This window comes from Lissotriton vulgaris, chromosome 1_1 (assembly GCF_964263255.1).
Source record: "Lissotriton vulgaris chromosome 1_1, aLisVul1.2, whole genome shotgun sequence".
NCBI lineage: Eukaryota > Metazoa > Chordata > Amphibia > Caudata > Salamandridae > Lissotriton > Lissotriton vulgaris.
Window position 1 is genome coordinate 1,025,091,751 of NC_141685.1, and position 16,091 is coordinate 1,025,107,841.

The window sequence follows — 16,091 nt, forward strand, 5'->3', positions numbered from 1 at the left end:
TCTACGAATACTTCTGTGTGGCATCACCTCACCTCCATGACAAAGCGTTTGTCGTGACTGCCACCAATCTCCGATATCAGCTCATATTTCAGACCACGCCTCTTCTCGTTGAGCTCCATCACTGGGTTCTTGCCATGCTTCGTCAGGATTGGTCCTTGTGCTTTCGCATTCTAATAAAACAGTAACAGGTCATCTTATCTTCCATATAAGCAATCACACGTCTCTTATAATGAACATGCATGCCAAGCCACATAACCAAGGTGTTTTTTTAAAGTACGGACACTGGCAGAAAGCAGACACTGTAGTGAATCCGAAGGTACCTACCTCAGAATCAGGAGAATCAGACTCCGCTGCTTGGGCAGTTTCCACCACAGGAACGGGAGGAGGGATCACTTTTGGCTTCGGTTCTACAGGCTCCGGGACCTCTTCCTTTTCTTCCACACCAGTAGGCAAACCCATGTCTTGTAGAACCTAAAGTGTGACAAAAGTTAAAGGCAAGTTTAGAAGGATAGCTCTTCAAACAGGGTAATTAAAAATAAATCTATTTGGGGCAGGTATTGGCGCTGACGTTCGGGAAGGGGGGGGGGGGGGGGGAATTTTTGTGTAGCAACAAACCTGTGCTTCAATAAGACCGCTTCCTTTAATTTTTGCACAAGCACAGGGAGAAACTAGTTTAACATGAGACTTCAGTCACCATTCAATCATGGCTCAATTATGCTTGTTGGCAGGGAGTGCTAACGGATGTTAGGATAGTGGATCTGTCCCACACACCAGCCTTCCACTGCAAGCAGTGACGCAGTGACGGCAGGACATTAGGTAATAAGACATTTAATGGCAAGTACTCCTACATGCAGCCACAAGCACATGGCTAGCTCGCCAATTTCTTCTCCCAGTTTCTCAAGTTCGACGCACATCAACCCCAAATAGAGCAGGGAATCAAGCAAACAGAATATACTAATTTTAAAGTGTACTCACCCACATCGCCCGCATCCGGTTTCCTAAATCCACCCACCCGCTCCCGCCATTGTCACTTACCCGCCGCCCACCAACTTCCCATCCCAAACATTCGGATTCCAGTTGCACCACCGTGTAGATTTAGTAGTTTTAAGCTTATCGTACAGCGTGGATGTTATGACCTCTTGCATCACCATGCAATCTATACTATTACTGTGTGTGATAAGGTGATTCTGACCATAGGAGCAGGCAGATCTTTTGCTTTTTGATAACCTAATTTGAGCTTTTACTGTGGGAGAACCTTATAAGCTGGGACTCGCCCACTAAATTCATGATAAAATCGACTGCATATGGGTTCCACCTTGAGATAAGGCTGCAGCCAAGGTAAAGGGCACTGGACTGTTTACATGTAGACACGTGTGAACACCTATATAAGAGCCCCTCCCTGTGCCCTGATGAAAAAAGGAGCACAGTCCTGTACTCGTGAAAGGACTCATGGGCCCATAATCGCATCCCTGGGCCCTGACGAAGAGGAAGTTGGGGAGCACCGTTGTGCTCCCTGTAAAGGTGGGTGCCAGCGGAGATGTTATGTTATGTTATGTTATTTTATTTTGTAAAGCGCACGGATGCCGCAGCCAAGAGGCGTCCCGGCGCTTAGGAGAAGGTAAAAAACACAACACGGAAGCTAGTGGTTAGAAAAGACTAAGCAGTAGAAAATAAAAAGGTCTTCAAGGCTTTTCTGAACGGGAGCAGATCAGGAATGGAGCGAAGAGAGGCAGGCAGGGAATTCCAGAGAGCTGCTGCCATCACAGCAAAAGAGCGTCCGCCCATCCTTGCTTTTTTAAAACGTGGCACTACAGCAAGGTTAGTCCCTGAAGATCGGAGGGCTCTGGATGGCTCATAATGACAAATTAATTGGGACAGAATAGGGGGAGAAGCCAACTTCAAGATTTTAAAAGTTAGGCAAAGAGTTTTAAATTTAATTCTTTGCCCCACAGGCAGCCAGTGAAGATCCTGAATAGTGCGACGCACAGAAACAAACTTCGGAAGACCAACCAACATCCTGGCGGCCGCATTTTGCACCCACTGGAGGCGCACTAGTTCTGCTTGATTAACGCCTAAGAATAAAGAGCTGGCGTAATCTAATCTAGCCAAGACTGTGGCCTGGACAATGATCTGTCTCGTGTCAGCATCAAAAAACTTAAAAATGGGTCGCAGACACCTCAGGGCACCAGAACAAGTTCCGGCAACCCGTTTAGTGTGGGCGGTGAATGAAAGTTTATCATCCAACCACACCCCAAGGTTCCTAACTTCAGCCACTGGGGTGGGAGCAGGGCCTAATTCAGATGGCCACCACTGATCGCCCCAAAGCTCACTTTCCCTACCAAAAATAATAACCTCGGTTTTAGAGGCATTCAGTTGGAGGCGGTTGTTCGCCATCCAGCCCGCCACAGCTTTTAGCGCGGTCTGAAAAGAGGCAACATCCATGTTGGTCTCTCCATTAAGTGCCACCGCCAGCTGCGTATCATCGGCGTATGACACCATGGAGAGACCAAAACTATGGGCGACCTGAGCCAACGGTTGGACATACAAATTAAATAAGGTAGGGCTTAGGGCCGACCCCTGTGGGACACCCTGCAGAATCGGACGAGGAGCAGAAACAAAAGGAGGAGTGGATACTTTAAAAGTTCGATCAGTAAGGAAAGATCGAAACCACTCGAGTGCTCTCTCTCCAACTCCGGCCTCCTCAAGGCGATGGAGGAGGATCTGATGGGACACCGTGTGTGGGGGTCACTTCCACGACCCCCCCCCCCTCCCCTTCCAGAGCCAACCGCGGCACCCATGTCTGCACACAGGAGCAGAAATACCAGAATGAAGGGCCAGCGAGAGAAGCAGGTGGGCTCCACGAGCTGCTCTCCAACTTAACGGAGGGCAGGGCGCCCAGGCCTCCAGGGGAAGTGCAGTGTGGCGTGAAGCTGGCAGGCCTTCATTGGCAGCCCACAAACCTTGTAGTTTCTAGTGAGGCTGGCAGTAAACACAGAAGAGTTCTGCAGAAGCATATCTAGGGAATACGTATTAACTACGAATGCTCCTGCAGACATCTGTGTCTACCTCCGTGACGTCACACGGCACCAGTAGGAAGAGTCCCAAAAGGCCCTTTAAAAGTCAGTTGAAAGCGATGTCACAGCTGACTTTAAGGGCTTTTGGAAGCTTCCAGTTTCTGTGTTTCCTATACACTGTCAGTGACCACGCGTAAGTGGGCATGACGAGATGAAAAGGGGGAGGGAGGTTGTTAGTGTGTGCCTCCACTGCAGGGGCTTGTTCGACCTCAGTTTTTTTTTACTCTAGCCCCACCCCTACTGAAACCATCCCCCCACTGGTGTGGCCCTCTGCCACAAACCACTGTATATTTGGCCTCAACAGAAAGTTTGCGAGTACCCATGAGCATGGGTACTCGCACACATTTGCCCAGGTTCCACAAAATAAGGTCTGCGGTGTGAACGAGGGCCGCACTGATGCCAGCAGGGTGGCGGTATTGGGTCTGGATGGGTCAGGGATTGTGTAAGGTCTAAAAACACTAAATAAACAGGCAAGCAGGTTAATAAATGCTTGCTGTTTAGATTTAAAAAAAAATCTAAATATTAGTGTTCAGAAACTAATATTGCCCGAGCTGCTGTTTACGAGGTGGGCCACATGTAAATGCCAAGGGCCGCAAAGCGCTCCCCAGACCACACTTTGAGGATCACTGCTCTAGAGTAAGCGACCCATAATGCTCGGCAGGGCATGGGTATGCTGTTAAGGAACTCTTGCTAGTTTTCAGTGATTGGTGACTCCAGGAAGATTGGGTCACCATCATGTGAATGCAAAGGGGGAGCTACAGGAGCGTCGCACACTCCCCCAGCACAGAAGTGGAAAGCTCCACAGAAGTGGAAAGCTCCATCCTAAGTCTCCGGTGACTTAAAGGAGGTAACCCCTCAGTTTTTGGACGTTTTCAAGCCTATTTATTGCTGAAACTTTTGGTCCTCAGCTGGGAGCTGATGGTTACGACTACACTGAGTTGGAAGAGGCTGAATATCAATTCTCATAGTGGAGACAAGTCTTGGGGGGTGAAAGGGTGTAATTGCAAAGAGGTGCCTTTAAGTAAACGTGGTCCTTTTGGGGACTGGAGGTCAAATATATGTTATGTAAGAACTGGAAGTAGGTTGCTAGCATCCTTGCCAGGGTGCCAGATTGTAATTGCGTATATATGCAATTACAACTGTGATGCCTTTTAAGGGCCGATTGACTTTCACTGTACAGATTACCAGATATCAAAAGCATCCCTCATTCCAAGGTCTGCTTAGACATGCATCCTTGCTACTGCATTAATTGAAGAACCAGACGGTCCGCCACTGATTTTAGTGTGTATGCTGGTCAGCGTGATGTGCTCTCAGTCAGGGTTGTGTCACTATAGCAGGTGTTCCCATTATAAATGCTTGTTGACCTACAGGGGTGGGTAGCCACTGGGGTGGTAGTCAGTGGAAAGGGCCCTCAATCCAGGTTATTGTCATCCCTTGGCATCTGGGGGCAGGATGCGTTTAAACATGTGAGTTGTGGTACTAAAGCACAGACTGGACAATCAATTGTGTTATTTCTGTGTACCTGTAAACCGAGATTACTGGCCCACACCACCTCCCTTTAATCAGCCTTGGATTGCCCTGCAATGCTACCGTCAGTGTTAAGCGCTACAACAGGGTGTTTGGTTCCCAGTGACATACAAATGGAGACCCATTACTTGTGCAGGCTTCATAGCTATGGCCTTGTTTTTCTACACTGTTCCATAACTGCAATGGAGCAATTAGCTTCTTTCTTGTCAGGTACTGTTGCCACTCGCTGTAAAGTCAACACATGCTCATGTTTAAATTATAAAAGCAAATCAAGATTTACCAAGCAAAAAAAGTTCCAATGCCCCATTGCTATCTCTCGGCTGCCCGAACATCTGTAGACCTAACAATGTTACGCACCCACCTACGACGCTTCCCTGATCTGCCCTCATCTTTTTTCCCCCCTCTACAGATTTTTCAAAAATTATAGTAAACAGAAGACAATTTGGCAAATCAGATTTTCTTGTGCACATTTTATCGCTAGCATCATTTTGGCACTCGCAGAGTAAGACTCCCCTCAGGCACTTTATCCGTGCTCATTAGCCAGTGACACAAGGGATGCTCGCCACGGTGTGCACAAATGTCTAACGTTTCCATGGCCTGTGGCATTGCCAATCACTTGGTAGGCCTCTGGTGTTGGATAGTGGTGTAGCAAAGTGAATTGGGGGCGCCTAAGCCCCCTTTTCTATTTTAGGCGCCCCCTTTTCTATTAGCATGTTTTTACTTCCCTGTCGCCACCAGCTAGCGAACTTTACCATACACCAAAATGTAAGCAGATTGTACATTTCTAAAGGAGGATCTGTTCAACACAAGTAGAGCTGGCCACAATGGTAGGATTGTTTGACTGACGTCAATACTGTACCTAGGTTACCATCTATCAGATCCTTTTAGTCATGGAAAATGTGGACCCCCAGGTATTCAAGTCACAAGCTTAAGCCGGTTCTGATTGGAGGAAGTCTACCTGTTAGGGAATAAACAGGATGGTCCCACTTAATTTGCAGTCCTGATACAGCTTTAAACTTTCCTTCCTGTCCTTCGCCTTCATGGGACTTGAATGTGGTGCTGTCCAGATTGATGGAGGAGACTTTCGAACCTATTCTAAGGCTTCGTTGCAGCACCTGTCCTGGAAGGCTGCGTTCCTCGTGGCCATCACATCGGCCCGCAGGGTGAGTGAAAAGTTGCCAAGAACCTTATGCTCTTATTTCATGCTGCCATGGTTGCTATGCGTACTCTCCCTAAACTTCTTCCAAAAGTTCTGATTTCCATGGTATCCAGACCCTAACTTAATCTGGATAAAACCAAAGATATTCGTAGGTCAGACCAATGGTTTATCAATTATGGATCAGTCAGGACCGGACTTGCTACCTCATAACAGTCCATCTCGAGGTGGATTGTGTCCTGTATAGAATGGTTACCAGAAGGTTAATAAGACCTTAGGTTTGGTCATTCCACCAGGGGCAAAGCTGCCACTACTGCTTTGCAATGTTCCTATTGCAGAAATCTGCATGGCGGCCACTTGGAAGTCGGTCCATACCTTGCTAAGCATTACTGTCTGGTCGCTGATGCCAGGAAAGACGCTCCGGTTGGGCAGGCTTCGCTGCAAAATCTGTTCGCACAGTAGTGGTGTTAATTCTATTCTCTACACCGCCGCTTTGATGTGGGGATGGGCTTGCCATTCTATTCACTTGATTATGACTATACACAGAGATCCCCTACTACAGAAGGAGTAGTTTCTGTCCTGTAACTCCAGTTCTGCAGTAGGGGTATCTCTGTTATAGTCATAAGCGCCCGCCCTCCTCCCCGGTGGAGAAAGATATTATGTACGGAATGCTACAGGTCTGGCGTGCTACACCTTAAAAATTAACAAAGAGGGAGTGCTGTGCATTCTGGGATACTGAGAGAGTTCTGGAAGGTTCCTGTTTTGAGCCACATAATGGCAGCCTATGGGGCCTTGTCTGTCCATTCCTTCCTCTCCATCACTCCAGAGGGTTTAGCTGGAAAAGGAAAGTTTCTCTCTGTGGAGAAATCTGGACAGGCTGTGCTGTTGTGGATTTTTGGTGGAATTTCTAGTAGAAGTACTGGATAGTGGACTATTCACTAGATGATGACTATACACAGAGATCCCCCTACTACAGAATTGAAAATGATATTAAATGCCAATTGTTGGCCTATTTGGGGCCATGGCCCTGAGGCGGCAAGTCAGGGTTTTCATTGGTAGCGCAAAATAGTCGGGGTGGCCGGGGAGGAGGGGTTACTAGGGTACATCCCTGCATGGTGCCCCTGCTTAGGCTCAGCAGTTCAGGAGTCCAAGCAAAGCACACCCACGCTACCGGGTCCTCGAAAACGGCATGTGCCACACCCACTGGTTTAATTCTGGCACTGGGCCATTGAACAGTGCCAGTGCCGAAGGTTTGACATCCAGGGAGATAAGTGAATGCTCATCTAGCCTCTCCTTGACCAGTCTGATTCTCAATAGGCGGAGGTTGAGGAAGGTGTTACGTCCGGGAATACACCAATTCTGATCTCTTCTGTACTATGGTCTGGCCATTTGTGAATTATCGCTAATTGGTTCCTCCAATAACATTCTTTGAAGACTATTAAGAGATGGTAGCTCTACCCTATCGAGTAACAATGTCAACTTAGTTTCACCTCTCCTTAGGGTAGGGGTGCAATGTCGCATAGTAAGAGCACCCGTCTGTGCTGTTACAGATCGCACCTATTGGCACTTCTAACCTCAGCAATCATGCTATTAGAATACGCCAATGTGTGTAGTGTATGTAGCCCCAAAGGTTACAAGTACTTCTTACTTTCAGGGAAAAGTGAACGCCACAGATTAAATAAATACCAGATTATCCCATGCCCATTGTGGGAGGCTACCCATGGTAACCAATGTTTGGCACCTGAAAAAGTAGTAGAGCAATTGTGTGTAACATTTTAGAGAGATTAAGTCTTTCCCACATATACTAGGCTTGTACATTAGTCAGAAGGGAAGAGGTTAAAGTGGACATTAAGGTACGCAACCCAGTATTTGGGACATAGATTGCGTAGGAAACCCTGTCTAGCACTCCTTCGAGGACCACATATCTACCCTCAGAGTCGACCCTTCCACTTATGGGTGGCACCTGTGGTCCAGTTACACGAGACTGGCATAGCCTAAAGTGGTGCCAAACAAGAGACCACACCAGCAGAATACAAAGTGGATGTGGAGCACTAGCTGTAAACTGGATAGCGTTTTGCAATAGTTACCATGCCCCCAATGTTTCACATCAAAACAGTTTAACTGGTGGAGACACTATTAATTTCGGTCATGTCCTGAGAGGGACAAATCCATATTCCCGCTCACATTCCCACCTAGTCACGGGACCAGTGGTATATGCCTGAACGCCCCCCCCCCCCCCCCAGCACTTATTCGCCATGTAGTAAGCACAGGAACACGGTCATAAGCGGGTCCATGGCTGTCGATGGAGCGAGACTATGAAGTGGTCTCCAAATGTACAGGACCCCTCTAATATCAATGTAGTCACACCTACCACATTAAGCAAAGTATTCTGAAAGCCAGGAGCAGCTTCGTATTAGCACTGTCAGATCACATCAGATCGTACCAGCAGGACTTTGGTAGAAAGGAGGGGGTAATTAGGGAACCAAAAAAAAAAAAAACCAGTATATTTAAAGGCATGTGAGCAGTCAGAGTAAGTCTGGGGCCATCTCTTAAGGGCGCCATGGCGTCCTCTGCACCGGTTTTCTACTGGCTCATTCAGTGGTGGATCAAGTTCATTTTAAGTAGCAACACGAGTCTACAGTCCTTAAACGCATTACTGTAATGCTTGCTTACCTTCACTGCAACATGAAGCCTAGCTGTTTTCTTGGATGGACCAGATGCCTCATACACGCTCCCATCAATGTCAACAGCCATGGTAAAAAGTGGAGCATGAACTGGTCCGGTCTGTGAAACCAGCCTGTACTGGAGACCAGGCCTAAGTTGGTTCAGTCTCATGAGGGCATTGGACCCCATTGGAGGGTCAGGTTTGTCTTCTGAAATACAAAAGGCAGCAAATAAACTATAGGCACTCAATCACAGACGCCTAATTGCAATAGCGTTGATGAGTTGTGATGAACCTACTCAACCATAACCAAGGAAACAACGAGGCAAGCAAAATACCTTTTTTCTGAACCCTTTTCTTCTTTTTGCTAGGGGACTTATCCTCCCCATCTTCTTCCATTGGGCGTTTAATAGGGGCAACTGCGTAGGTTGTGCTTGGAGGGATCTGCACAGAGTAAGAAAAGGCTGTGGAAAAATACAGAACAGACTAAGAAACCGAACATAACCAAACACCACTATCATCACTATACAATCGTAGCGTGTGCACATGAAGTCTTAACCAATGGCATTTTATGCATCTTCAGATGCATTTTTAGGAAATATGCAGTCCTCAAACATTAGCTTCTCATTTTCATTGAGTACATACATGTGCCTCAGACAGATTATAATTCAAATGTCCAGGTATTACAATTATTAGCCATAGATTCGAACACCATGAATGTCTGCATTATGATAATAATGCTCACCATTGTACAAGACCCTAGATTACGCCGAGGTAGGACACTAATGGTCAGGATGCCCTCCATATATAAAAAAAAAAAAAACAAACAAGAGTTACCTGGTCCAAATGATTGCTTGTGTGTTGTGTCGCGCAAAAAAAAAAAAAAACGCTAGACCAACATGTCATCACAATGATAATGCTGGGTTGGAAAAAATTCCCATCAGCCCACCATTATGGTGGAGTGTCGTCATGTGGGATACATATCATAAACCCAAATCTCTCCCAGCGCACCTGGTAATGATGCGGAGATGGATTTTGAAAAATACTTTTCCAAACCACAGTATTTCAAAGGTAGGACTGATGGAGTGCAGTGCTCGTGAAAAAGATAAAGTGTAAATAAAATTGGCTCCTGAGACAAAAAATATGTTTATTAAGTATTCTCAGGGTCAAGGGTTAAAAACAACGCCTAATAGTCTTAAAGAATGACTATATAACGGCGCAGTGCATGGAGGTATTTTTCAAAATCCATCTCCGCATCATTACCAGGTGCGCTGGGAGAGATTTGGGTTTATGATATGTATCCCACATGACGACACTCCACCATAATGGTGGGCTGATGGGAATTTTTTCCAACCCAGCATTATCATTGTGATGACATGTTGGTCTAGCGGTTTTTTTGCGCGACCACACAAGCAATCATTTGGACCAGGTAACTCTTGTTTGTTTTTTCAATAGGCATAGGGGTTTGAGCTACTGTGGTTGTTAAAAATTCCCCTTTGACACCCCCACCGGTTTCTTTCGGTGCCCTCCATATATAGTCATAGCAATTATGTGAGGAGAGGCTGCGGCCATGATGTCAAGTGTGGCAAAAAGTAAGCCAGTAATGTACTTAATATGTCAATGATGGCTTCCAGTTAGCCATGTCTAGACCACAAATGCCCAAAATAATCAAGGGTAACCATAATCCCATTGGTACCATTACGCCACGAACAGGCACAATGAGGCAAGAGAATACCATTTACAATTGGGGTCCTCAACATGAGGTGCAGTTTCCCAGAAGCAGTATTGGTGAGGAACACAATGTCAGCCCCACACACAAATGCATTTGGGGGGGGGGGGGGGGGGGGGAGAGCAGGGGCAGACTCAGGTCAAAAGCAGCATGCTGATAGCAGTGCTTTGTTTTACTGTAATAGGCAATTTTGTTACGGTTTAGCATGACCCTAATGTTTAAGTCTAGACAAATCTTGCAAATTGGATAGAATTGTTAAATTCTGAAGGGGAGCCGCAAATATTTTTATACTGGGGCACAGCATTAACCCCTTTGATGCTGATGACGAGCTCAGCTCGTCATCACCCACGGGTGGCGTGTGCTGATGACGAGCTGAGCTCGTCATGTATCGCGGTAATTTAAAAATTGCCACAGCGCAAAAATCGCTGCAGCGGCGATGCGGTTAAAAAGTTTGAAGACCGGATCGGAGGCGGGAGGCATGTATAGTAAATCTCTTTTTACAGAGAAGTTACTGCCCTCTTGTTGTAAAATTATCCTGTGCCCTGGGCATCCCCCCAACTTTTTGATGAATGGTTGGTAAATGACTAACCGGCCCGGGCTCTGCCTAACCATGCCCAGTGCTATGATGACACTTTACTTAGAATACAGTGAAAACATACTAGGGTACACTATGGGTTAGGGTACCCGTGATTGGCATGACCTCCCCTACAATGTCCTAGTACAGAATAGTGCTATGCAAACAAATGGATGGAATGGTGAATAAATTATAAATTCAGCCCCAGTCAAGCGATATGGGATAAATCCTCGTTCTTTTGCTCACCATGCCACCCCAGTTAACACCCAGCCATATGCAAATCAGTCTTTATCCGGTCCCTTGTGGCAACAGTCCAGCCTGAACTACCAAGGCACGTACTTCCTGGACCGGAAACAAGCATCCTGGGACCAGTTCCAGGGCATCACCCTTATCAGCCAGGCTAGATTGAACCCAGTGGTGTAGTGAGCACAGAACCCACATCTGGGTATACCCTTCCCACTTAGGGCGACATATGCGAAAGAAACAATTCATGGTCAGAATGGTGAACAATGCAAACATTCACCCCCAGTCACAAGGATCTGGGTTACATCCATCATTCTTTTACTCACCACCCAAGTTTGGACCCAGCCATACGCAAGCATCAGTCATGACCCTGTTCCTTGTGAGAACAGTCCAGCCCGAACTGCCACGCCAGGTCCTGCCTAGACTTGAAACCAGCATCCTGGGACCAGTTTCAGGACATGACCCTTCGACTGGAAGGCTAACTTGAATCCAGGGTGAAAAGTGCTATGCAAACAAATGGACATAATGCTGAATAAATCATACATTCAGTCCTAGTCAAGTGATCTGGGTTAAATCCATTGTTCTTTTGCTCACCATGCCACCCCAGATCTCTGTACTGGGGCGAATGTATGACAGTTTAGCATTCTGTCCATCAATGGTTCTTATTGCATTTGTCACCCCAAGTGGGACGGGTATGCCCAGACGTGGGGCAGGTGCTCTCTATGCCAAAGGAGTCAGGCTATCGTGGCCCCAAACGGGTCCTAGGATGCTCGTTTCCGGTCCTGGGAGTACCTGGCTTGGCAGTTCGGGCTGGACTGTTCCCATGGGGCACAGGGTCAAGACTGATTAGCATATGGCTGGGTTCAAACTGGAATGGTATGGTGAGCAAAAAAACAATGGATTTAGGCCCAGATCCCTGTACTGGGGTGTATGCAGGATATTGTTCTGCATTCTGGCCATCAATGGTTATTTTTGCTAGTACGTAAGAGATTGAAACTACCTATAAGTCCCTAGTACTGAATCAGGCAGGGCAGTTTGGAGCCAGCATTCATTTCTGCACTGCTGGAGCCTGAGGTCAGTTTAACCCCTTTGATGCTCATGACTAGCTCAGCTCGTCATGAGGCACAGTGGAGCTGTGCTGATGACGAGCTGAGCTCGTCATGAACAAGGGGCTTTTAAATAATTCAGCACTGGAGGAAAATTGCTCTAGCAGCCAAGGCGTTAAGAGCAGCCCTGCTTTTAAAATGCAAATTGTGCTCAAAATAGACACATGTTTGCGTCACTTAGAAAATGGATAAACTACAATGTTTGGGCACGGTTGGTACCCCCAGGGTCTCTCCAAGGTGTCCCAGAGGATGGAGTCAGGCACTTGTTGGGAGAATCCTTATAAAAATGTTTGTGAATTGGGGTTAGTGAAATTTCACATTTCACCCCCCCAACATAGTTAAGGGATTCTCAAAATCGACTTTTGTGCCAGGAGCACTACGAAATGAGGATCTGCAATATTTTGCTATATTGAGAACCCCTTAAGTCTTTCCTAGATGTTCCAGGGTTGAAGGGGATCCTGTATGTATGAGCATGATCCTTATAAAGCCAGTTTTATAGGCCCTGGTATTGGAGAAATTGCCCAGTACACTTTTCCATTGCAGATACAAGCCTAAAGAGAAGAGGTTATTAGTTCATAACCAGAGAAAGTAAAGCCATATCCTGGAGCTCTTCCAGTATCGATCCAGACCTAGCGGTGGGAAAAAAAAAAAAAAAAGAATCTGAAGATGGTCTAAAGGTGAGTTTCAGCAAATGGTGGGATGTAGACACGCACTAACAAAGAACAAGCATTTGCAATGCAATAGGTCTCGCATTTGCGAGAGTTTGAGCTATTTTTATTGTAAATTACATTGCCTTTTGTTTTTTTAAACAAAAATAAAAGCCAGTGCCATTTACAATGCTACTAGGTCTAACTCTCGTAAATGCAAAACTTGTTGCAATGGCTTATTACTATAAAGCATGAGAAAGCGTTGTGTTGCCAAAAGCACAATGCTCAGCAGAACTTAAATCCCAATGGCAGGAGTCAGGAGGCTTCACAAGGAACATATTAAACTGTAATGTGCTAGAATCGGTTGGGAGGAATATGGTTTAAGACCAGTGTGCGCACTAATGAGGCATGTGAGTCTAGGACAGTGTATGAATGAGCAGTGCGGACCAGTCTCTAAATCATGCAGTTTGGCCATCTGCACTGGTCCGGTTATCATAAGCGCTATTCTTAAGGTCATGGGCACCAGTCCCATTGTTATCAGTGCTATTCTCATTGCTGTCAGGAGAACTAGTCCCATTGGTATCATCAGCGCTATTTTAAATGTCATCAGCACGAAAGCCTAAGCGTGCAACAAAAGGAAAAGCACACGCTAGTGCGTGTGCCATTCCTAGGTCAACTTCTGAAACCCCATGTTTACCTACTATAGGTCTCTCGCTGCGTGAGAAATGCAGCGCACTGCAACGATAGGCGCAAGATCTTTAAAGAAAGGAAAAAACAGGGACAAATACAACAATTCCAGACCCAGCCACAAGATGGCAGAATAATGCACAGCATGTAAATCTAGGAAAGAATCACGCTGCAAAACTAGGATTAAAGGACTCAGTAGAATGGTTTGTATAGATCCAACAATGTAATTGTTGAATTTCTTCTAAAATGTACAGACAAGTTATAAGATTTTGTCTGTAGGCAAAAATTAAACCCGTAGTAGCCTGCCCTTATTGGTCAGAGATACGTGGATTAGCCAGGTTGCTTTGAAGAGGTTATAAAATGACCCCTGGGGTTAGGAAGCCTTTTGGGGAGGAAAGGTTGCTAGGCATAGGAATGCCAGGGGTAGTAAATAATGCTCTTCAAGGGAAGGAGGAGACACCAGTTTAGTTTGCAACTATCCTCTTTGAACCAAAACAGGTGCTAAGCTTCAGGAAGGAATGGGCAGATGCATGGGGGAAGAGACTATGCTTTGGTGTGTTGCCCTTCACATCATTGGACAGGAGTGCCCCCTGCTTGACCCCAAAGAACATTGAAGTATCTGAGAGGCTCAGAAGGGCCCACGCTGAGAACTTTGATGTGCATTCACCAGGCCCTGCTCTTGAAGATGGTGCTTTTGCACCACCTGAAACTGCAGCCCTGTGGATCAAACCTACTTCAAAAGGACTAAAGAGTGGACTTCCTGCAAGCTTAAGGTTAACAGAGCTCACCTGGACCATCACCACACAGAACCCCAAGCCTGGAGTACTAACAGTGGATTTGTAAGGTTTTTGTTTTTAAGGACCCTCTTGAAGTTGAGCTAGTATCTGTTCTTCTGGACATTTCGGGCTCCAGTGCCCCTTCCTATTCTTAGATTAGTGGTTTGAGGTACGAAATTGCGCTATAATGTATTTAGCTAAGACCTCCCATGCGCAAGGACCCACTTCCCTTTTAGCTCCTTCTGGTCTGGAGTTAATTAAAATTCCTCTGGGGATGGGACGGACTGGTATCCAGAGACTGGGAGACCTCACAGGGATTGATCTGACAGTGAACATACAAATAAACACAGATAAACTGCCCAAGGATTGGAGGAGCACCCAAGATGCAAAAAACGCAGACTGGAATTGGATCTGCCAGTCAATCAGGGAATAAGTCGGGCCTCAGCGGCCAGCATCTTGTTCAAGGCTGTTCTTTAAAGACAAGGCACTCACAAGGTCCTACAAGGGAAGCAGAGATCGTTAAACTCCCAGAGGAAGCATCAAGCGATTGTGCAGCCCATACACTCATCCACACCACTGCACCCATTTTAGATACAACTTTTAAGCCCGCACTCACCCCTGAATGATCATGGAAAGTGTAGATCTTTTAAAACTAAATCAGAACAAACTTAGCCTGCACTACTTTTTTGCGAAATTATGCAGGTTTTGCAGCTCTACCAAAATCAAAAGTTATGGTAGAAGGCAGTGGGAGCACCGTGGTCCATTTCCTGGGAGAATGGATGTTTAAATCCTTGCAGGGTACTGTGGAGGGCTGGGGTGCACTGAACGCTGAACCCTACCAAGGATTGAAGCTCATTGAAACCACCACATCTCATTTAAGACATGATCAACTTCTACAGCATCAATTTCACAAGAACTTGTGCAACTCCAGCAGCAAAGTAGGCTCTTTTCATAATCCACATGGTGCCCTCTCTATCCCTGGAGGACGACAGTTTTAAGAGCCAAAGTCGCCCTCTTTGATCAAGAAGGTGGATATCCTCTACATGTACAGGTAATGTAATGTAAAAAGTTCTTATATAGCGCAAACCGCCACCTTACGGGTAATCCTGGCACTCAGAGAAATTGAGAACCCGATGACAAAGATTAACGCTGTACGGACATCAAACTTCATCACACAGATAAGGAGAAAAGTTTCCCAATTTTCATCTCTTCTACCTAATTGATCACTCTTGGATCCTATTGCGGGAAGATTTAATTTACTGCATTTTTGGAACCTTCGAGGCAGCAAAGAACGATCTTTATAAAATCACCTGAATGCTTAAGGGGAAATAAATTGCACTTACCTGTAATACATAATCAGCGCTCCCAACTAATGTAGCCTACCCACCCTAAAAAAAGGGGCTGCAAAAAAGCCTCCAGAAAATCTGATGTCCCTCGTAATCTGTCTCCTTGAATAGCAGTAACAAGAGCAAAACTGCACTTGTAGAGACAACCGTATTTGTAGAAGTTATACTGACGCCTTATACGAAATACCTTTTTAGCACTTTATCTGGGCACCCCTACTTCCTATTCTGAGATTGTATTCAAATGTGAATACTATTGAGCAAAATATTAAAGATCACATAAGCCCGCCCGGCGCAACGCACCCATACGCTGCACACGGAAATGTGCAAACGTTACATGTTCCCTCTAGGAAAATGAACCTGGCATTTGATGTGCAATTTGGTAGTACTGCCGTTTTAAATTTAAAAACTTCGCACAAGCATTCATGCCGCGCTAAACGTATCGACCAGCACAAGGTCAAAGTGCACCGCAAACAATTACATAATCAAAACAAATAAGCTATGTACAGCATTAACAAAAAATAAAAACTGCCAAAGAACAATATATATCCGGTGACATTACTGGCG

The 16,091-nt window shown here is 45.9% G+C and overlaps 1 protein-coding gene across 4 annotated transcripts in view; it reads right to left on the reverse strand.

Moving 5' to 3' along the window:
* Window positions 1–16,091, reverse strand: part of ILF3 (interleukin enhancer binding factor 3) — a 38,938-nt gene that overhangs the window by 16,510 nt on the left and 6,337 nt on the right. For all 4 annotated transcript variants that reach the window (XM_086961697.1, XM_086961689.1, XM_086961713.1 and 1 more), the window contains exons 10-13: window positions 8,758–8,883; window positions 8,431–8,630; window positions 325–471; window positions 33–170 (exon numbers count right to left, since the gene is read on the reverse strand). In XM_086961697.1, coding sequence (XP_086817823.1) covers window positions 33–170; window positions 325–471; window positions 8,431–8,630; window positions 8,758–8,883 — 611 coding nt within the window. The remainder of the gene's footprint in view (window positions 1–32; window positions 171–324; window positions 472–8,430; window positions 8,631–8,757; window positions 8,884–16,091) is intronic.